Below are 24,990 nucleotides of genomic sequence, written 5' to 3'. Positions count from 1 at the left end.
TTAAATAATGGTTTGTGATATTTTATTCCTGAAATCTAAATTTTTCATATGTTCTCATATTTGATTACATGTCAAGAAAATTTTAGTTTTTCTTTTTACATTAAAGAGACTCTCTGAGTACATCTGGAGATAAGAAGCCTTCATTATTTCATGGATGCCTCTACATATATATTTATATATATGCACATAAAACCCAAAAGCTTAAAACGTTTATGCCAATTTTGAAATTGGAAAATAAAAAGCAAGAAAAAATATCCTGAAGAAAGGATTTGTTTTTGCTGTCTTTGATGAGATTTTTAAAAGACTATTCATTTGTGACTTTCATGTTAATATGTTTCTAGGATGATAAATTTAGTTTGAAATGTGGCTTACTGCCTAGAAAATGTTATTTTTTTGAACCAAGTTCTTATTTTCTTTGTTCTGAATATGTGAAGAATCTGGATGTAGACTTAGGTGCTCTATGCTATTGCCTATGTCTCTCATTAGGAAATTGCCACTGAATTCTGTTGAAATGTCTCACTGATCTTTCAGGTAAGTTTGTTTCTATAGGGATGAATGTGCATTATGTATGTACACTAAACCATAATTATTAAGACATGGGTGACATCAGAAACATAGATAAGTAGTTTTCAATAAAACATTGTTTTAACTTTCCTTATTTTACTTGAAAAAATAACAGTAAACTTAGTTTTGCAATTGTCTTCTGGTTCTTTAGTTATCTCAGATTGATAAGTGCTGTATTCACAGATATCTGTTACAAAGGTTGATTGAGATTCTATTATACATCCCTGCCAAAGTGCCTCCTGTGCACTTGAGATTATAAGAAAAGTTGCCCTTGTTCAAATGTTTATATTTTATTTTAGTATATGTATCAGTAGACATAATTTCACAGGGTTTAATTACAGTGATGCTAAAGGGAACAGCCTTTCAATATAACTGGAATCTGTATTTTTTCTCATTGTGCAAAATGATAGCCTGATTAATATCCTCACTAACAATGAGCAATATGTGCATTCTTATAAATAATAAACAGTTCTCTAGTGAAGATAACCACATTGGTTGCAGAATAAAAATTTCTCAGTGTTTATTGGAACTACTAATTATGCAGGAGATTTTAATGAAACTGTTATATATATGTATATATATATATATATATATATATATACATATATATATTTACACTAACATTAAAGAATTGTGATTTCTTGGGCTAGCGAGATGGCTCAATGTTTAGAAACTCTGTTATTCTTGCACAGGACCAAGGATTAGTAGCCAGCAGTCACATGATAGATAAAAACTATCTCTCACACCAGTTCCAGGAGGTCCAGTGCCCACATCTCACCGCTGCATATGCCAGGCACATATACACAAAGTACTGATATATGTGCTGGCAAACTTCTCATAGAAGTGAAACCAAAAAAATAAAACTTGTTAATAGAGTGTTGTGATTCCTTAAATGAGTGTTTTGTAAGGGTATAAATTATTTTTTAAAATATTTTTTTAGAAATTTTTGCCTAATGTCATTATCAAGATAATAATATTTTCAACAATAATTATAATATTGTCTTATAACTATTATAGCTGACCCATCAGTGGGTACCGTTCTCAGGGCTCATACTATTTCATCACTCCATGTCTCAATACAAAAGCTGTTTAATTTATTGCTGACAAAGTTATCTCCTTGCTGTTTCTTGAACATTGTTAAGAGTGGTCCTTCTTGAAGACTTTATCTCTGACCTTTCCTACTGCTTCATTCTCCATTGCCTAGACAACCACATGGTTTATTTCATAGTCAAGTTTGTACCATGTATAATGCTTTCACCAACACTTGCTCAAATGATGATCCATGGTTCAGTCTTCTGCCTACTATAGGTGGTTTCTTACATGAGTGTCTTCTTCATCTTTTTTTTTTCTCTTTCTCCTTTAGAAAAAAATGTAAGAGACAAGTCTATGGTAGGGAAAAATAGGTACTTAACGAGGGCATGTTGCTTGAATCCAACAGTACTGTTCCTTTATTTTTAGTGTGTGTGTGTGTGTGTGTGTGTGTGTGTGTGTGTGTGTGTGTGTGTGTGTGTGTGTAGGCCTGGGAGACTCTGGATGTCCAGATCCCATAGGAAATCAGAGGACACATTTACAGCAGCTGGCTGGATCTCTCCAGTTAGTTTTGAGCCAGGCAGGGTCTCTACATTTGTTTCTGCTGCTACACTGTGCATTCCAAGCTACTATCTGTCCTGCAAGCTGCCAGAACATTCACTCAGTAGGACTCATGTGGAAATAGTTGTTTGTCAGTTACATGTGCTTGTGCCTACACACAGTTTTCAGTGAGCTCAGAGGACTAACTTGCAGTTAGTCTAACTTTTAGAATAAGTGCTTTTGCCTGCAGTACTATGTCTGTAGGCCATTTCTCTTTCCTTGACTATAGGAATTTTTTATAACTTGTAATCAGTCCATTTGTCAAAGAAATGTTCTGATTTGAACAGCTAGAGTATGGAACTAACACTTAAAAACTTCTCAGAACAACTGGTAAGAATAGTAAAATTCATCTGAAAACTTAATGTCCACTGAGTCTTGATACTCAAGTGGATTGTTTCTCTTTCTCTGAGTTTACCTGGCAAATTGTCCTTCATCTCCAGTCATTTCTAATGTCCCCAATGTCATAATTATTATGTCTTTATGAAGGAGCTAATTAATTTCTCTTCTGCATATCCTTAAAGAACTTTATATACTGAATCACTTTGGCGTATCATTTACAGTTTTATGCTTTTAAATTTTTGTTTGTTAGCTATTAAAGACAGTTTATCTGTGTAGACTTGGCTATTTTAGGACTAGCAGTGTAGACCAGGCTAGCCAAGAATTCAGAGATTTGACTGGCTCTGCTTCCTGACTCTGGAAAATATCACTTATTTACAAACTGTACTCAATATTTCTATCTAAATAATATGTGTATCAGAGAAGGAATCTCCTGCTAAGGATTTATAAGAGTTTGTATAGCTATAGGAGACCAATTCATCTTTGGATTAATGGTCATTTTATCAACCTGCTGTCTGATTTCACTCTTCTTACAGTTCATTTTCAAAGTCAATAATAAAAGTTTTAACAAAAGCTTTGTATCAATTGCCAAAGAATAGGTCAATCAACATACCACTGACCATTAAGTAAGAGTAGAATGAAGAAATCCTTCTGTCAGTGCATGGGCCAGCCCTGCAGATACCCATGCTGGGGCTCAATGTAAAGCTTATGGACTGTGAACGAGAAGAGGGGATCTGATTCTGCACTCACTCTGACACCCACCTTTTCTTGGTACAAGTTTGTACTCACTTCTCAATGTTTAATTTTGGGCAGTTATCAAGACCTATCTCAATCCATTCTTTTCATTTTAAACCGCCTCCATTCTTTAGCTAAAGATTTCTGTCCTTCCACTGAAATGTTATAGCAAGGTATTAGGTATTTCTCATATAAATTATAAACTTTATACCGTAACTATAGTTCATTGTGCGTATATGTTCTCTCTTCTTTTTCAAGTAACTCCCAAGAGACTTCTGTGGCTTTCATATTTAATCTAATTGAATGAGTTACTCAAAAACTATGGGATTAAAAATAAGTGTGCATCAATCACCCTTTGATGTGATTTGCACATTATTAAGGATGATAATTGGGAAATTTAGTAACTCCAACAAAATCTCTGACCCACAAATGTGTAATCTTTGTAAATAATGTAATTTTAATACATCACAAAATAATGATTTCAAAAGTATTATAAAGAGTTAAAAAATCTCAATGTTATCATAGCATTAATTAAACACATAGCTATTCTAATGTCAGCATTATGCAGTAGCAATTATCAATTGCTTTTATAAATAATAATATCAATAAACTATTTGTATTTCTCTCCTTATTTCTTTAAGGTCATGATAGATATTTTGATGTATTTGGCCTCTCTAAAATAACTGGGCTAGTTTCAAACTTGTAAGATTCAATGCAGAAAAGACTGTTTTTCTATAGCAATATTCAATTTTGGAATTTGGTAAATAAACAAATACTCATAATCTCAAATAATATAAGTAATTTGTAGAAGAGGTCATGAGGATTGACCTCAATGGCTTTTGAGTCAGCAATAGATGTGACTTCATAAAACTATAGTAAATCCAGGTTGACAGATTGACTTAACTTCTGAGAGTTGTAATCACGTCTACTTTCTTATAATTACATGTGTTTTGTTTTTGTGCAGAAACTCTGAGTAAAAATATTAGCAAGCAAAACATAATTTATTAATGACTTTCAAATGAAGCAGAGCTGCACTAGGAATGCTCAGAGCAAAGCAAAACTAATTGCCACTGTGGGGAGCCCATCTTCCCGGGAAACTGACCAAAACAGGGCTATTGGCTCAATGGCTCAGCAGCATTGAATATGCCACCTGCAATTTCTCACAGATCAAACATGGGAACATTACTATATATCTCAAGACATTGTATTGAATCAAACATTTCAAAGGAAAAACTCTGTGGTACAGAGACAAGTAATCAATGCCAGTGATTTGCAATAGAGCAAACTGTCTTCAGAGAGAATCGAGAGATGTTTGTATTTCGTCTATTACAAAACAAAAACAAACCCAGGTCTAAGCCATAGGCAGAAAGCCCCACTTTTCCTTGCATGTTCATTGCCTAAGGGCCATTTCTGTTTGACAGTGAGTGTTTCGTTCCTATTTGAAATGGCCATAGGTAGAAGCCAGAAGAAGCTTTAGTAGATCCTGCCAGGTCTGAGGATTTCATCACATCTTTTGAAGGGGACAGTGGCCATGAGCTTCACAGGAACCTGAAATGCAGTTACATGGTAAAATCAATATCACTTCCTCGGGCCTGCAGACAGAATTCAAACAGTGGCAAGAACAACAAAACTAAATTCCCTACGAAACTGCCAGGAAACAGTAAAATGTTCCAAGTGATTTTGAACATTGGCTAAGAGCCATATAGATTAAGATCCTTGCTCTGAATGATACTGCATGAATCAAAAATCAAAGAAATGTTTCTTGTAGATTAGCAACTCAGCTTCCAACAACTGAGTTCTTTATTAAGTCAACTAGCTGATTGCTGTGACAGATGCCATTATACAAATCACTGTGAGGTAGTGCAAGTTTCTTACTTATGAAAATTCCTTTACTCCTACTCTGTCTTTTTCATCTCACAGACGATAATTTATTTGCAATAGATCTTTGGCATGAGTGGACTTTAGTCCATGTACATTTTTCTTTTTCTTGTGGTCATAATAATTAAGGAAACTGTGTGCTGGCATTGGCTTTTGTTCAGAGGCTATTATTATTATTTACTGTTCTTACTTTTGTTAATTACCTGTTATTCTTTCTTGCTAATTAGGATTTAGTACTGGGACTCACTTGTCTTTCATAGACACTGTTGGTTGAGTTTTCTGTTTTCTTTTGTATGGGGGCACACAGAGAATTGTTGCACAAGTAAGCATAATTCATGCCTAACAAATTAAAATGAATTAATATTCACATATCCTAAAAGGAGAGGGTGCATCTAGCCCTGTGTGATGACAAAGATACTGCAATGTGGCCACAATGGTCTAGATTAAAAGAGTGGAAAATTCCAAGCCCGAAACTTTATTGAGGTTTCTCTAAGAAATTTTTCAAATTTCTCCAATTTTTGACTACTGGGAGTTTCCGTAAATTGAATCCTGTGCCTGGAATAATTAAACTTCCTAAAATACAAAGACTTCATAAAGGGCATATGACTCTAAATTACTGAGTTTCAATGTGTGAAGCCCATTGCTTTCTGGAAAAAAAAATAGTGAATTCTAGAAGGAGTCATCTCTCTGTATCTCATGAGTTGTTTGAATTTGGCCTATAAACTTGGGAGTATTTTAACCTTTAGATAAAATGCTAAATTCTTCATATCACTTTCATTTCCAAATTCCATAAACTCTCAAGAAGCTTTGATACAAGAGGACAATTTATATCCAAAGTTTAACACTTGAATGATTGAAAAGGTTTAAAAAATCAGAATATAATGTTCATGGTGCATGAGTATTATAATATCTACTCTTTCACGTTCATTTTCATTTTTTTTAATTTTCATTTTCTGATTGGTATTTTGGAAGGATAGGTTGCCTCTTCTTATACTATTTCATCATCATTATTATTATTATTATTATTATTATTATTATTATTATTATTTCTAGTGTTCTTGGTACACATCCAATCATTTGAACAGGGTCAATATATATGAACTTTTTGGGGGGAGGAGGGACAACATTTGAAGTATATAATTATTTTTCAGAGCACTAACACGCATTGCTGCATAGCTGTTTACATAACATAGTACTAATTAATATGTATAACAAAGCATGAATTTGTCTAGTGGTTTCTAACATTTTAAATCTTTTCTAGTTTAATATGATAAAACTGGGGTATGTCCTTCTGCATTTCCTTTTGTTTGTGAGACTACGTATGTTCATTTATCTACATGCAAAATGTGGATGTATGTTTTTCATGACAGGTACATACTATTTTAATAAATAATGATAGTTTATATAATGTATAAGTTTATAAATTACAGATATGTAATATTTTCTCACTCACATTAACAAAATCTTGTAACTTCAAATAGAGAAGTTTGAGCATAAAAAATGTCTAGTATTCTTTGCCACTTTAGTAATGTTTTCCATAGTATGAAAAACTGTTAAATTTGTTAATTTTACAGCACTAGATAAATGTTTATTACCATCATTAATGTTCACTGAAGGTCTTGTCTCTGATTTTCCAAGTTATAGTGTTCACTAACAATCTCAATTGAAGTTTAATCTGTACTGATTCTCTGGCCAATGGTATAATTCATAGTAGCAACATAATAGCTTAAATTTTATAACACCAAATATTTTTAATGCCATATCAGGTAAATACATTGTAAGGGTCTTAAAAATCACAAGTATAAATCAATTATGTAATTTAAGTACACTGTGTGTCAATATATATGTATATGTTTCTGTACAATTACACATAGAAAGTAATTATAAGCTAATTTCCTCACACTACTATTATACATGATATTAAAATTGTCTTTTCTAAGCAAACCAAATTTGCTTGCATGGGATAAAATACACTGATTTAAAATGTAGCATTCATATCACTGTCATGAACTGTTTGTTCCTCACAATACATTCTCAACAACATGCAAGCTTTTCTTGTGCTTTGATAAGCTTATTAAGCATGTATAATTTCATTCTATAGTAGTGCAATTCAGTCATTTAACTGAATCCCTAGTCCCTTTAACTTTTCCACCTTTATAGTTGTAATAGGCATGAGTCAAGCATGCAAACATACAAGTTGTAAGAGAGAATGAGTATTATTAAAACATGTATGAAAAATTTAAAGAACTAATAAAATATTTTAACGGTTTTAAAAGAATCAAACATGCACCTAAGTTACAAATCATAGTGTAGGAAACAATTATATACCAGAAAATGGCATTCATATCTCTTTGATTTCAATTTTTAAAACTTATATGTTTAATTCCCACCATACTTTTATTAATACAAGAACATTTTGAAAATGTATTTTAATCAGATATGTTTAAAAAGAACCTGTATTTTATAAGCAAGGAAAAGAAGAATCATATTTCTTCATATTTGTCAGCCCTCAAAACTTTTGTCTACCTTCATTAGAATAAATACAGACTCAAATTGCTGGAAACGTGAGGTTTCTGGTGACAATCATATGTTCTTCTATGAGGACTATGAGGTGGACTGGATTAAAAGGCAAATGAGAGATAAAGTCCAATGGATATGGATAATCACTTTCCTGATAGGAAGGCAGCTTGTGTTTCTCAGTATGCATATCACCTTCTTACAAAGCAGATAAATATAAGAAGACCTATGGGATCAAGTAGGAAGTATGTTAACCCAGCAGTACTTGTTCCAAATCAAACCAAATCAAACCAAACCAAACCAAACCACACAAATAAAAAAAAAACGTAAATTTGTAGAAGACTGGAAATTTGAATTAATGCATTGTTATTTTAGTGAAACAACCAAGGATTCTTCAGTAAAAATAAACTGAAAACATTCTGAAAGAAGCTAAGGGAGGGGCGGACAATTTTTTAAAAGATATTTGATCAGAAGTTATTGAAGTTAACACTATTCACATTTAATAGAGACTCGGAGGTAGGCAGGTTTGTGGAACAGTTTTATGTGTTCTACATTTCTGTGAGTAGGTATGTAGAGTTCCATCCTACAGTCGACTGACTACTATAATCATGGCCAGGACGTCTGTACTTTCAGAAAAATATTTATTCAAAGAGGAAAGCACATCTTCTTTAATTGTCTTACTAGAATTGGTTCTCAATATGCATACATGTATACATATGTATGTAAATGAACATATATGTGTTTACATGGGTGTATATTATACACATATATTTATACATGTACATGTATACAAGTATATACTATATGTGTGATTTAAATGTATTCTGTTACATTCTGCCTCTGAAGGATGCTACAAAGCAATACCTTTCTTGCAAAAATACCTGACATTTTTTTGGCATGCTGGCTTTTAACATGCATAACACTGAAGGACACTGAAATTTGTCTTCAGGTAACTTTAAGTTTGTAGTCCAGCAGCAAAGGAAGATGTGTAGAGGCAATTCTATAGCTATGTTATTTTGAGAGATACATAGTGAAAATAATCTAGTAATTAGTTGAAATATAGAAGCACAAAGGAATCAATGAGTATGCTTACCTTATATTTAACCAAAACCTCCAAAGATACATATTAGAGAAAGTATTGTTTGAGTTGTTAAAAGATATTATAGCATTTATAGTTATTTAGCTATGTATAAGTTACTTCATTTGTAGACAATGTTAATTAATATTGTAAATGAATTGCAGAAGATTATTTGAAGTACCAACATGGAAAGAAATTGTTTATAAGCACCTCCATGTACTTTAGAAGATTTTATTAACATGCTGACAATTAATATGCTAATTATAAATCTTTCCCTTTTATTCATTATGCAATTTCTCTCAAGACTGTTGTAAGACAAACAAATTCAATACAAAGTATTCATTGACTAAGTTCGGTATCAAACCTTCTTAATAGTTTTATTATTCTTAATAAAAATAATAGTTTTTTTTTCATTGACAGTCAAGGTTCCTTATTTTGTTGTGGTAAAATAACTAGCTTTTTGTGCTTGATTTCATTTGTTTTCTTTAGTAAACCATCCCTACTCTTTATAATTTATAGCTATACTTGGAAACAGCATAGTATTTATGAGAAGAAAATCATTTTGCCAACACCAAGATACAATTTGCAAAATACAAGAAAATCAAGAGGAGGGAAGACCAATGGGTGGATACACCATTCCTCCTAAGAATAGGGGACAAAATACTCATGAAAGGAGTTATAGAGACAAAGTTTGGAGCTAAGATGAAGGGATGGACTATCCAGAGACTACCCCACCCGGGGATCCATCCCAAAATCAGCCACCAAACACAGACACTATTGCACAATGCCAGACAGATTTTGCTGAAGGTGCCCTGTTATAGCTGTCTTGTATGAGGCTATGCCAGGGCCTGGCAAATACAGAAGTGGATGCTCACAGTCATCTATAAGATGGAACACAGGGTTCCCAATGGAGAAGCTAGAGAAAGCACCCAAGGAGCTGAAGGGATGTGCAAACGTATAGGTGGAACAACAATATGAACTAACCAATACCCCCAGAGCTCGTATCTCTAGCTGCATATGTAGCAGAAGATGGCCTAGTCAGCCATCACTGGGAAGAGATGCCCCTTGGTATTGCAAACTTTATATGCCCCACTACAGAGGAATGCCAGGGCCAAGAAGCAGGAGTGGGTGGGTAGGGAAGCAGGGCAGAGGGAGGATATAGGGAACTTTTGGGATAGCATTTGAAATGTATATAAAGAAAATATCTAATAAAAAACATGCTATCAACAGGTGCTTATTGTTGCTCCTAGTGATAATGACTGCACTACTGCTATGGAAAGCTTACAAAATATTTTATAATATTTATTGCACTTCAAATAGAGTCTTACATGAACAAATTATATGCAGGATATTCAATAAAATATCAAATATTAGCACTGGTCTTATGTAAAATGAACTCATAATTCTAGCTAGCCTGTATAAAAGGTACACAGTTCAGGTATTTTATTTACAAGACATGAGCCTAGGTTGGGCAGGTTTGGAGCTAGTCTAGTTTATTCCCCAGCTATAAAGTTCCTTGTTACTTGCTGTTTCTCCTGTCCATGTGCTCATAGTCCAATTTCTCTCATGGCAGCCTTCTCAAACTCTTTCTTTCTTCTTCTCCATCTACATGCAAACCCCTCACTTGATCTTCAAGACCCACCTTTCTTCCTCCACTACCCAATCACAGGCTCTAGCCTTTTATTGATCAATTAAAATAAGGAGCAATGTTCACATGGCATTACTTGGTATATGTGAGGATCTGCTCATCAAGGGGCTATCAAATCTTAAGAGCCACTAATTAGCATTAGAATTCAAGCAGCATCAGACCAACTCACTACATTTTCCATTTTTTTCATCTAAATAAAAAAGCCTCTTTATTTTATGAAATAAATAACATATGGTAGGAACAATTATGAAGCAATTTTGAAAACTGTTAGGTAAGAGTAACAACCATATAATGTCCAATTCATTTATATTTAGCAATTTAAGTACTCCGTTTTCTATCCAGTCTTGGTGAGTACAGAGTTTTTTATTTAAATCATTTTCTATCCTACTTTGTATTATCATCTTAAAAACATCTTCTAGACAAAGAATGTCTTCATCAATCCTAAATGATGTAAGCTTATAGTAAGACTATGACTGTCTAGTCTTCAACCCCATCAGAGACTGAAAAGCAATATTACCTGAGAATGCAGGAAGCACAGGGATGCAGCTTCCACAAATTTTAGAAATGACAGAAGACAGCTGAATGCCTGGACAGTACCCAATATTCTATAAAACACTGGAGCAGCTTCTTTTGTGGCTTGCCTCTGAAGTGAGAGGGATGTTAATCTGTGTTGTAACATCTCTTCTCCATAATTTTATGGCTACATCAGCCACATATAGCCTTAATTTTCCTATCTGACCTCAGGTCCTATACATTTAGGCCATCTTGTACTTTGTTTTATCTAGGGAAAAATTCCAACTCCTTGAAACTTGATACCTATCTCTTGAAGTGGCCAATGTCGAAGCCAAGATTTTGGTGATATCTGCTCCAGTGTTAATCATTCCTTCAATCTCTGTATTATTTATAAATACCTTTAATAATGGTTTCTGATCATCTATAGAAATTGGACAAAATACTCAATTTGGACCTTCTGGTCTTTCTCTTTTTTTAATTTATTTATAGAATGTGGTTTGACCTTTCTATCTGGTCTAATAATGCTCATTTTCTGAGCAGTGGTATTTAATTGTCTTGTGGAAGAGAATTTTCTCTGTTTGGTATTGGGACCTACAAGAAGCCCCATGGGAGTTTTGATAAGGGGTTGCACTGTTTGTCTGTTGTTAATTTAAGTTCATTAATCCAAAGTCATCCTTTGCCACATCTTTTACATATTACAGAAGACATAGTTTCCCTTTTGGAATTTGTTTTCTTTGTAATATCTCTTGAAATGACCTTGCTCCCCACAATTATGACACTTGAGAGTTTGGATTGCTTGAAATGCCTTAGTGGTGATTTCTCCCGTTAAGGCCCTATAAGGTGAACGAAGTCTAATATAAACTGTATTTATAATTATTCATCTACTGATGCTGACCTTGTCCTTAATGGTCTGATTACTTCTTTGCATTCAGCATTCACCTTTTCAAAAGCTAAGGACTACATTAGTATGTTTCTTGTTAATAGGTTTGATCTACAACTGAAGTCAACCTTTGCAAAAAGTCAGTGAATGTGTCCTTTGGACCTTGCATCACCTGAGAAAATGACTCAAGTCTTTTTCCTGTTTTCCCAACCCTGTCCTAGGCATTTAAGTCTGCCAAGTTGGCACATAATGTCAAGGCTTCATCATCATATCCAGCTTGCCCCTCTACCTCAGCATATTAACTCTCATTAAACAGATGAATCTTAGAAACGTTGATCCCTCTGGCTCTATTTTTTTTTCACCCTATCTCCTTACCCTATTCTTCCCACCATGAAAGCCATGTAAATTTGGACCAATTTCCAATATTGTTTTTGCCATATCTTTCCAGTCCTGGGGGGATTATTCTGTTCTTGATAGCCCAAGAAGTCAGGGCTTAGTTTACAAATGGTGAGTGCATTAAAAAATTCATGACACATTCCTTAAATTTTATCAGCGTCAACACATCCACAGATTGCCATTCGAAGTCCTGGAAATTGTTTTGGATGATTATCATCTGCTGGTTTTTGTTATATACTAACTGGATAAACTAAGGTTTTCTAACAACCTTTTGTTGGCTTTTTTCAATTTTATTTCTGTCTCTACCTGAATATTTTCTCTGATTGATATTTTAATTTCCTCTTTTAAGGTCTGTGTCCATATTCCAGACCTTTCTATTTCTTGTATGTCTGTCATCCTGGCACTTTGGTCAGCCTGAGTTATAGTTTTTGTAACCTCTCCTCCAAGGCTTGTCTACACGTCTTGTGTTTCTCTTATCTGTTCCTATTCTGTTCTTTAAGTTTTTGTATCTTGTGTTCTAATCTTTACTTCTATATTTTATTTCATCCCTTATATTATAATTTTGATGTTTTAGTATCTACTTTATTTTGCTTTGTTAATTTTAGTTAGTTCTCCTTTAGACCCTGCTACCAATTTGTAATTTTCTCTCTTTGTTGTTAAGTCTGATCTGTAAAATTCTGCATCTTTTGACCAACTGCTCTTCTAAGCCCAGTCTCTAACCTTCATTTTTCTCTCTCTGTTGCTTATTATGACCTGTAAAATTCTCTACCTTTAGTTCTAATATATCCGATAGGCCTTGTTGCCAATTCTTAACATTTTGTGCCTGTTGTTCATGCTACTCTATAAGTAGTTGTATCTTATGTTCTGATTCTGGCTTGTAAGACCCCCAAAGCTGGGCCTCTGCTCAAGTCCCGGAATGAGCCGACACCCCAATGACTGGAGGGACAACCACACCTGATGCAAACTGCAAGAGGCTTTATTATCAGCTAGCTGAGGATGAACTCCTTCAGTGAGCAGGGCAGGGGAGTTCGACCCTGAGCTGTAACAGTAGGGGTCTTTTAAAGGAAAAGTGAGGAATTGGGAGGAGTTGGAAGGAGTTGGGAGGAGAGTTGGGAGGAGTTTGGCTACAGCTCTTCTCTGGTGGGGGTGGGGGGAGGGGTGTCCTTGGCACAGGGAGCCAGGCAAGCACCTGGCTAGGTCTTTTTACAATTATCACATCTCTGATTGTAAGGTATTGAAACAAAAAAAAAAAGTTTTTTTTTGCTGGATATAGAGAACAAAGAGTTTCTTTCTAGCTGTATTTTTAGAGATCTGGGAAAACAAGCTTGGGGGAATGTTTTAGGAGCTTTACCACCCAGTGAGAAATGCTCTAAGTCAGGGTCTCACAAGCTTCCATAATTTTATTTTAACTTATGTTGTAACTATGATATTGTAGTGTCTACTGTATTTTGCTTTATTAATGTTAGTAAGGTTTGACCCTATTCTTCTTCCCGTCTGTCACACATCTGAGCAGTATCTGTGCTCCATGTCCTGCTCTCGACTGCCTTAACATAGTTTGCATTCTGTTTTACACATGTTTAAATTCCATTTTTGAGGCTCATGAAATTTTTCTAAGGTCCTGTTCCTTGAAAAGACATAGAAAACTACAATTGCTTACTCAGCTAAGAGTAAAATGTAACAATACAATTAAGTAAAATTGGCAAAGTGTCAATTTCCTCTCGATCCATGCCCTTTAACCATTCAAAATAGCATTACATAAAAAGCAAAAGGTCTTTATTGTGTTTGTCATCTTTGTGTGTCGTTTTTTTTTCCAAAATATCAATTTTCAACCCCTACTACCTGATCTAGAATTTCCTGTACCTTTGTCTTTCTCTGGTGTTGGATTCAGGATTCTGCCGTGGTGGGTTTTGATTCTTTTATTTGTAGGGAGGGGCTGATTATAGATAAGCCTACAGCTTCTGCACTCCTGAGCTGAGGCTTTCTTATGTCTGTTATGCTGAGGGCATGGAGTTTGGCAGTCACTGGCAGCATGTACGTCTATCCCAGTTCAGGAACAAGAGTGGAGCCTGGCTGCACATGTCCTGTTTAGTGTAGTGATGCAGAAAACTGTGTGAGGGGGAGCAAGAATGGAGGAAAGTGAGCTTGCACAAAGATGCCCAGAATGTCCAGCTATGCCTATGAGAAAGTGTTTGCCTCTTAGACAGACACACTTCTGGGGCCTCTAGTATCTCTCCCAGGAACGAGGAGGCTCCACTCTCTGGGGCATTTGTGGTGAACTCTGCTCTACACAAGGGTGCTGTCTCCACTTGCTTGGGTGAGTTTGGAGAGGAGGAAGACTCTTAGTTAACTCTCCATAACTCAGGCTATGACTCCTTAATTATCTCAGTGTTCCAGAGTGACAGGCAGTGTTTGGTTTTTACCCTGCTCTTGTCACTTTAGAATGCTGTACTAGGCTATCTTAGCTGCCCATTTTCCGGGAGTAGAAACTTATCTCGGGTCGTTATGGTTCTAAGCTGTGTGATGGGCACTGAATATAAAATGAATTTATAATTCCAGCTAGCCTGTATAAAAGATACCCAATCCTGGTATTTTATTCGCAAGCCGTAAGCCTAGGTTGGACAGGTTTTTAGCTGTTCTAACTTATTTCCCAGCTATACAGTCCCTTGTTACCTGCTGTTTCTGGGTTTTCACCTCTCATGGCAGCATCTTCTGCTTCTGTCTTCTTTCTTACTCTTTTCCTTGCAACCCCTTTACTCGATCTTCAAGTCCTGCCTTTCTTCCTCCACTGCTCCATCACGGGCCCCAGTGTTTTATTGACCAGATCAATTAAGGAGCAAGGTTCACATAGCACTTGTTATAGGTGAGGATCCGCTCATCATGTTCATCATGGTCAACTGCACTATAAGAGTCAGTATTTAGCATTAGAATATATGCAGCTTCAGACCAACCCACAATAGCCTTGCTTTGAGGAAACCATGAACTGTGGCTTCCTATCTTAATGCTTTCCTGTTCATTAAAATGATTAAATGTAATAAGTATAGAGACCCATCATTTGCGTATAGAATAGAAAAATATAGAAAAAAAAAAAGATTCAAGTGCAGTGTAAAGTCTTCCCTCCTCAAGTACTTGGGTTTGTTTTATTTAAGCATTTGTTTAGTTTTGTTTGTTTGTTTTTATTTTTGTTTTTTGGTTTGATTGTTTTTTCTCTAATTAGTTTGTTCAGATAATTGGCTTTAATGTAATAAATTGACTGTTTTTTCATTCCCTAACTTAAAATGACTCTGCTTTCGTTTATATTTGAATTTTTTCTTTAAGGTAGATTCATAGATTTACAGTTTTGAAATGTAAATAAAAATAATAGATTTTGCCTTCGTTTATATGATATAATCTCTATTACACTCCCATATGAATAACAAAATGGAGCATATATTGCTGAGTCTGCACAAGGAATCTTTCTGTGCTCTTTAGTTTTTGTAATCTTTAAATGACCAGTGAGAAAGGAAGGTAGACTGAGGTATTGTCTTTACCTGGTTGTCTTGAGGTCTTTTATGGGGCATTTTATGGATTGGTTATTGACGTGTAAGGAAGGATCCAGCCTCTGTAGGCGGTGCTATGCCTAGAGTATTAATACTGAGTTGTACCAGAAAATATACTGAACAAGCCATGTGGCACAAGCCAGCGAGGAGTGCTCCTTGAACTCTGTTTCACTTCCCTCTTCCACGCGCCTCCTGCCTTGAGTTCCTGCCTTGAGCTTCCTTTAATGAAACACTATAGAGTATAGGTCTGAAATCAACCCTTCACTCCCTAAAGTGGCTTCTAATCAATGCTCTCTGCCAGCAAGAGGATCAAACTAGGTCGTATTCTTTAAAACAAAATTAAGTTTGTTTTACCCGACATGCTATGTTTTGTGTAAATCTGTTTCAGCGTTTTGTGGCATTTCCATTTAAACAATATTGAGCTGAAAGGGAGCTCCGTAAATCTCCCAAAGTCTTTGTGAGATCTTTTAAACGTTCAGAGTACTAAGTCAAGGAAATGGGAATGTGAGAAACAATGTGGTACAAAGAATTGAATGATGAGGTTCGAGGAAAGTTACTTAGAGTACACTGCTAACTAAAGTAGTGACTAGTCTTGACTCTTTTTATGACTTGCTGTAATTTGTTATGAGCCCGTCCTTAGAAATGTTTACCAACCACATGTTACATGTTGTAACAGTGATGCAGACAATTTGAAGGCAGAGGACTGTTCTTATCCTACTTGTAGGATCAGTGCACCAAAAATGACAGACATTACCTGTCACCAGCGTTACCTGGGACAGTGGCTTCAAAGTTTATTTTCTCGTGCCAATGAATATTAAAGATGTAAACTTGACTGAGAGTAAGCAATGGGTCATCTCTCCAAATAATATACTGTTTACTCCAGCACAGAGGGTAGGACTGTGAATTTATTCTTAGAGGAGTAATGATCCAGTTGTCTTATTTTACTACTAAAATGAAAGAAAAATGTCCATCCAAACAATTCTTTTGAGAACTCAGGTCTTTGGCTGTCTTGCTTATCACTTATCTGAGATCATCTAATTGTTCTTTCTTATGATCTCTTGCCTAAGAATTTAAGTGTCAGGGATTCACAGCTTCTAGTCTTGTTTTTCTGATCCAGCATCGTGAAATTCTCTTCCCTTGAGGTATAATCACCTGCTTCCATAAGAGGGAAATTATCTTCTCACACTGGCACAGGTGCACATGTCACACACACTCACACACACACACACCCATAGAAGTGGAAAACTCTGTTTTCAAATTTTAATGTCAGAAGATAAATACATTTTCATGTCAGAAGATAAATAGAAGCTTCTTATTAAAAAGAAAACATGTTTTGAATTATATGCCTGAAAGGGCTAAGTGATTTTAGCCTTCAATAGTCATTCTCTTCTTATAGGGCCTGACATTACTTGCAGGTTTCCAGGTCCTAAGAGATTCTAGGAATGCAGATATACCTGTGCCTAACCATAGCTCCCAGAGATTTTATCAGCTGCTATTTCTAACACATTTGGAATCAGTTTCTAAATTATCTTCTAGGCTTGAAGGAATTTTTGACCTGCCTTTTCTGAACTATTCATTGATTAAGGAAAGCATACATTTTAATGTTACCTGCTGGTATGGTATCCTTGTAGCAAATACCTATGGATTTATTTTAAGTGACCTGTTTGTGGAGTTGTTTTACTTATTATCTGCTTCACATAGGCATAAAAACAAAATCTCAGATTTTTTTTCAAATAACATATGAATACAAGAGCCTTCCATTACTAACTCTTTACAAAACACTTTTTGTGGAAATTTTAAAAACATTATGCTGCTCCTAAAAATTAGACCAACTATCTGCATGTAGATAGTCAATTATGTTATATTGAGGACTACTTAATATTATAGTAGCACATAAATTATGACAAAATTAATTATTCTTTGATAAAAAGTGTCTCTTTTTATACTTATGATATTGCTGGAATAATTATATCTACTTTGCCCAGTAGAGGTCTGTGTAGATTGAAGTAACGTGTTTATACTCTCTCACTCTAATTTTAAACAGTCTTGGGAAATAAGACACATTATTATCACTGTTTCATAGCTTTCAAATCACACACCAAGAGGCTAACTTAGTTACCTATTTATCTATCAGCTATTTTGAAACAAGTCTAACTAGAGTCAGTAATATCCAAAGGAATGATCCAAAAAACAGCTGAATACATGTTTAAGTGTTTTTAATTGTTTTATTAAACTTATCAAAAGTAAAACAAAATTGTAACAACAGATGAAAAGATTAATAAATTTCAAGAACACTATTTGTAGAGTTTTCTTTTAATTATTATTATAATGAATTGCATGGGAGAGAGATGGAGAGAAGTAGAGGCATTCAGTTTAATCCATGCAGCGTAATCCTCAGTTTTTATAGATAAGAGTACTAAATAAAGCATTTGTACTATTGTTAGAGTCATAACAGTTTTGTAGTTGTTTGAACTCTGATTATTGATAATGCCCAATTATGACTGACAGTGGAAGCATTTCAAAGCACAATTCTACATGTCTACAATGTTCATGGAGAAAGTTGTACATTAGGGAGACATGACATTGCCATTTATCCACTAAAATCAACTAAATAGCTTTGCCTCAATAATTGCTGTTTAGTTTTATTTATTGAATTGTATTGCATATGTACAATAAATGTATATGCACATCTCCTATATTAGTAGGCATAAGTAATATGGTGGTTTTATGGTTAATAGTGATTATCAACGAGTGTTGTTATTCATCGTATTTCTATTCAGAAATAAAATTAGTGAAATCAAGGTATTATCTCCATCTTAAGACACTAACACTATACAATAAATAAATAAGCAAGCAAACAAACAAATGAATAAATTACAGCCCCAAGCTGCTCTTGTTTTCACTTAGTAATATGTAGGTCTTCACCAATCTCTACTCTACATTCTCAGTATCATAAAAGGAGCCACACACAGCAAGTGAAATGACTGCTCTCAGTAAAACAGTGCAGGACAAAGAGACTGATAGGCTGGTGTGGGCCACAGGTCAGTGCCCTTCTACCTGTGATTGGAGCACTGACACAAGACAGGGACAGTAGTAAATTTACGTGAATGACATTATAACCATTGGAATTTCTGGAAAACTATGTGGAATGCTAGTCGAAAGCAGGAATGGCAGATGTACTGAGATGATCTGAATTTTGGTTTTGGCTTGAACTAGGATTTGCTTTGGAAAAACTTAGACCCTAGTATCTTAGTCATAGTAATGGCATAAAGCTACCCAAGTCTATTTATCTAATACAAATACATTAAAATCTGCCTAAAGAATAAAGTATGTTAATTTTCCATATGTGTACCTACATATACACTTTGTGTTAATCTTAAAAATCCATAATCATAAATATTTACATTTAAAAGAAATTGTTTAGTATCAATATTCTTATATCAAGCAATAACCAAATACACCTACACTGATCACAACTTAGAATTAAAGTATCATGATACTTTGAAAGAGAAGAGGGGGAAACGTTAAGAAGGAAATAAAACATGTGGACCTGTATATTCTTGTGTAGAAAAAAAACATTGTTGTTATCTTTGGAAATGCTTATCTGTCCACATAGGCATTTGGAAATATATTAGAGGTTGTGTTGATTTTCCTTCTCAAATTTTCATATAAAATGAGATAGAAACGTTTCAAATCACGTTCAAAATAGGAAGATTTTAATCATAAGCCTGGACCTGCTGGTGTATGATATCATTACTCAGTCTCATTACAGTTCTCCTGAAATTACTATAAATGCTATTCAAAATATAAATGGAAATGGGTGCACTGAAGCACTAAATCACTTCCTTGCTACCTTCTGCCATCAGTGTGCATGGTTTCTACCAATAAAATCACAGTTTATTAGATAATTTACTTTGTGTTTTCAGGCTTTTTCTATCAGTATTTGGAAAATTAAAAGTCGTTTTGAGTTTTGCAGCATTCCCCCCAAATGCACACATTATATATAACTCATTTTTGTATACCTGTAATCTGAAATGATGCATTTGGGAGTGCAATTTTAACATCCCTAAATGGAAATTAAAATTGATGGTTTTCATAAGTTATTTTAGAAACACCTAGAATGATAGTTTCAATAGAGTATGATAAGTAATTTCACTGGAATAAGTATCAGTGGGTCGAAAGGGTAAGACATTCTTCTCACTCTAAACATGAGGCTACTGGCAAGATCCATCGTTAAATAATTACTTCTGTATTCGAAATATAACTGAGAGAATTCATAAGGAAACAAATACTTAATTTTGCACGTTTATTTGCAAATCATATTGATTGCACATAATTAATTTAAATATTTTGGCTAATTATGTTTCCTTCTGAATAATCATTCTAAGTAAAGGAAAAAAAGGAAAAAAAAAGCTACTTAAAACAGTTCTGTATTTCTCATTCCGGAAGATTTCTTAAGTTAAATGGTACCTTGAGAAAAAAAATCGATTATCTACCTGCAGGAATTATGTACCTTTGAAAGGTAAAGCAGACCGCCAAGTAAAACCCAGAGTCTTTATACTGCACGGAGGGAGTGGGATTGCTTCCTTATCTTGGGCTCTCTTGTTTGCTTTGCAGTTGCTGCGATTGTGGCTGTGGGAGGGCTTCTTCCCTGTGCGCTGTTGCCCATCCAAGCCTAATATGGTTAGTGTTCCCTCCCACTTTACTCCTATGTTATGTCCACCTCTATGCACTATGTCCAGAATCTCTTTACTTTCTCCATCTTTGTACATTCTAACCATTCCGTGAACCTTAACTTTGAGAAATTTAGATAGATCTCATTCTCAAGAGAGACTTCTAAGTAATTTGACAATGGATTATCTCAAATAAGGAACTGTGAGTACAGCAGAGTGTATCTGCCAAGACCTATGCTTCCTCTACCAGCCTCTCCAGTGGTTTGATTTGAATCTGGTTTCAGATTCTAAGGAGTACAGCATCTGTCATATTTAACATGTCACTGTTTTCGTTGTTCCATTCAGTAAAATCCATATCACGCATGGAAGTACAATGCTACTTCTGTCCAGGTAAAAATCACCAATTTTGTCTCTGAGAACCATGGGGTGTCCATAATGTGATCACAGTCTTCTCTCATCATAATTATCATGGATGCATGTGACATTGATGAGGAAACACAATGGTATAATGAATGAAATTACATTAATTCTGATATTTGAAGTGATATTCCTATTTTGATGCCACTGAACTAATAAATAATAATTATAATTAGAATCAATGTCCAAGTTGGGTAACCATCATTATTTGCAAATAAAGAAAAATTTAAATAATTAGTTGGCTTATAAATTTAATAGTATAAGATGGGGTAGATAAGAATTTACTTTTACATTTTGAGGATCTGCTAAATCATAGTGAGATAGATTATAAAATTATATAGACTTTTTTTGTTGATTAGATGACTAGAGTCCAAGTCCTTTCATTTGTGTATTGTTTTCAAATGTAGTCAAAATTGTCAGGAAAAGACAACAGTATAAAATAATATGTGTGTGTGTGTGTGTGTGTGTGTGTGTGTGTGTATGAATGTGTGTGGAGATATCCATAGAGGCCTGAAGAGGACACTGGATCCATTGGTGTCATGAATGTTTGTATGTGACTCGGCAGGTTCTGGGAAATAAGCTCACTTTGCTTGGATGAACAGCAAGTGCATTAACCACTGAGTCAAGAGAGGTATTTTAAATTATTATATTTATTATTTGAGAATAATTGTTTTTTTTTCTGGATGAGTGAAATTTGTGTGTGCAATGGGGTCACAGAACTGCACGTCAGAGGTGATAGAAAAGAGATAAGGGATCTGAGACAGGAAGAAAATTTAGTACAGACTATTGGAGTTCATGGGTCTTTTTCTCTGCCTCTTGAAAATTGCTCATTTGGAAAATGGTTTGAAGGTACACTAAGTTCATATTTGCTCCCAGTGTTGGAGGTATGCATTTCTCTTAGCAGCAGGATTCAGTGACAAACCCCAAACACTTGAAATCACACAAATGATGAGTTGTAAGTAAAATATATTTTTTTTAGTTTTTCTGTTATGGCATGGAAAACAAGCAAAGAGACAAGCCAACCACCCAATGAGACAAAAAATGGTTCCCAAATTGTGTTTTCTCCTTTACACAAATGGCTGGTTACAGAAATTGTTACAGAAAATGTCATAAGAAAAATAAGTAGTATTTTGTTTGACATCTTTGCTAACTTTCAAAAATTTCATATATAATTAAACATTTAAACATCCATGGTTGAGAAACAATGAGTAGAGTTAAAAGTTAACTACAATAAAATACTCAACAAGACATCAACAACAAAATGATGTGGGAGATGGATTAGTGGATAAAACACTTGCTGTTCGGCATGCAGATGATAGCGAGTTCAGGCTTGCAGACACACTGAGTGTGTCAGTGCAGGGAACATGTGTAATCACAGAACTCTTGGCACATAGTAGGTGGACACCGAAGAGTGTCCAGAAGATTCTGGAACAGGTAGTCTCTTCTACGGAGCAGCAAACCTGGAAAGCTTCCTCAAGCAAGATAGATGATGAGAAACTTCATTGAGATTATCACTTTTTGACCTCCATCATGAGAACAGAGCATTCACATATGCACACATACGCACAAACATACACATAAACATGTACTTGGGCACTCACACACACATTCATACACTCACAAACAAGCATGCACACATCAACCTGTAGGTACACACATGAACATGCACACACGCATGCATAATATTTTCAATCATTCAGTATTTTTTTCTTGTTTTGTTGTTGGAAGAATGTGAGAATGATGTTCTTCACAGTTGAAATCCAACTATAAAAACAGTTCTTAACTTCCTGCACCAAGCAATGTTCCAAGTAGGATGAAAATCTACATTGATTTTTTTTTTGTGTGTATGTGTTTGTGCTGCTGTGGAGTAAAAAATATTTAGATGAAAATGATGGGCTCAGGTTCGGGATAAAGTGTTTACCACTCATATTTATGGAAGACATGCATTTCCTATAATGTCACCTGAATTTGTATGTGTAGCAATATGAGATTTTTCAGCTGCCACGTGAATAGTTCTCATTAAATTTTTGTAATCTTTCTCATTTATGAACATAAAGATTTATAGATACTTTAGATCTTGGAATCTCATTTTTTCTTTTAGAAAGATTATTATGAGTATATGTGTGGTGATTTTGATCTTAATATTATGTGATTCACATACCTTGTAACCTCCCCTTGAAGATACACCAGTCCTTATAAATACCTTTAAGTATATTGGAGAAATACAGGGAGCTAAATTTAGGAAACATACTTGTATAAATAATGATATGAACAATACTAATGCAAATTCTTAGTTCTGAAATACAGCTATTTTTAACTTTCCTGGGGCTTCTAAGCTTGTGATTTTTTTGTTCTTTCATATATTTTAGCAGAAAAACACAAAACATTATTTTCCTAATTTTCAATATGAAATTTTAAATTAATCTTATTTCAATTCTTGTTCTCGAGTTATTTTTATCATTACATCTGATTTTCTTAGTCTTCATATCTATAAATACAGCATTAATTTTCCAAACACTTTCCTTCTTAAACTAAAATCTGTTGTTTAACATAAGCTATTTCTTTGCTATATAAGAAGGTAACTTAGATATCTGAATTTAAACCACTTCTGAAAGGAGCCTGCCCATATAATCTTCAGAACATCTGTTTTCACTGCCTTTTGTCTTTCTTATTTTACCATTATTGTCTAGAGTGTGATCATTGCCTCACTTCTCAAAATAAATTATTCTATTTTTCAAAAACACTATCAAATTTTAATATAGTACATTTTCACTTACTGTTCATAAGACATTGCAATTTATTGCTGGTATTTGGATGTTTATGCTCCTGCAAAACAACAAATACTTATGGAATATTTATAAAAACAGTGAAATATATTAGTTCCTAAGTAGTCACTTCATCAGTATCTTAAATTCAAGCCAAGAGTGACTCTCATCTTTACTCAGTAGATTTCACCATATTCATATTTCCACATGCTTCTTCATGTGACCTCAGTAGCAAAAGGAAAAAAAAAAAACTGCTTTTTGCCTCTTGAAGCCTGAGATATTGTCTTCTTGTTTGTGTTTTATTTCTTTTTTTTCCCCAGTTACCAATATCATTGAAATCACCATGCAAATCAACTTTTGTATTTATAACTGTTTTAGTTAAAGACATAAGAGTGGAGTTTTACATAATCCTGTAATGCAAATATTAACACAATGGTTAAAAAAAAACAAGGGACCTGAGACACTGCTCATTGTTTAAGAGTACATAACATTTTTCCATATGGAGTGAGTTTGATTCCTACCACTCATGTTGGGTGTCACACTATGGCATGTAACTTCTATTTCATTAGATGTGATGCCTCTAATGTCTCCAGGAATCTGTACTCATGTGTATGTATCTCCAAAACATGTACCTACATAGCCATCATTAAAAAAAAATACCTCTTTCTCATATTAACTACATGTTTCTTGGAATAGTTGTATAAATTATGCAGGAAATTAGAAACTAATACTAATCTATCATGCTTTATAAAATGTATTGTTATATTAAAATTCTAAATGAATTCAATTTTAATTCAGCAGTGAGAATAAGCTATAATTCACCTTTGGATTCTGAAAGTGTGCAGTATTCTCTTATTAGTGATCATTCAAGGCAAAGTTAACAGAACACTTACAAATTTTGTATACCCAAATGTTTTGCAAGTTCTTTTGATATAATATTCATCATGCCATGCTCACATTGAAGAAGATAATTTTCCCATATAGAGGCATTTCTTCTGAGAAATACAGTTGAGACATTTCAATGAGGTGATATGTATATATTTTTTAACTCTGTATGACCTACTCCATAAAGACGCTTGCATTCTTGTATCTATGTGAAAAAATATAGATTAAAATCATATTACCTTCTGCTATTATATAACCTAAATATCCAATAAACACCCATTTACATGCACTCACTCACTCCATGACTGCACACTTGCTAAAAATGTTTTTTCATAATACAAACTTTATCTATGCAGTGTTTCATAGATAAAACCTAATGTTCATATGCTTTTATATTTTACAACATAGACTTAACTGAGCTCTTAAGTAAAACTTCCTTCTTTAAGTGGATAAAATTCTTCATCGTATGTGCCCCAACTCAACCCACCAGTGTTCCTCTGTAAAGCACACTGAGCTGGAGTATACTATGTACCCCAAGTG

The 24,990-nt window shown here is 34.4% G+C and overlaps 1 protein-coding gene across 6 annotated transcripts in view; it reads left to right on the top strand.

Moving 5' to 3' along the window:
- Positions 1-24,990, top strand: part of Epha5 (EPH receptor A5) — a 367,297-nt gene that overhangs the window by 284,008 nt on the left and 58,299 nt on the right. For 3 of the 6 annotated variants that reach the window (XM_021161798.3, XM_029477706.2, XM_021161794.3), the window contains one exon: positions 20,328-20,393. The exons of the other annotated variants lie outside the window; for them this stretch is intronic. In XM_021161798.3, the coding sequence (XP_021017457.1) occupies positions 20,328-20,393 (66 nt within the window). The remainder of the gene's footprint in view (positions 1-20,327; positions 20,394-24,990) is intronic. 6 annotated transcript variants of the gene reach the window in all.

The sequence above is a fragment of the Mus caroli genome, unplaced genomic scaffold (genome assembly GCF_978045245.1).
Source record: "Mus caroli unplaced genomic scaffold, Mus_caroli_1 scaffold_4, whole genome shotgun sequence".
Lineage (NCBI taxonomy): Eukaryota > Metazoa > Chordata > Mammalia > Rodentia > Muridae > Mus > Mus caroli.
This window is presented reverse-complemented; position numbering and strand designations above follow the sequence as displayed.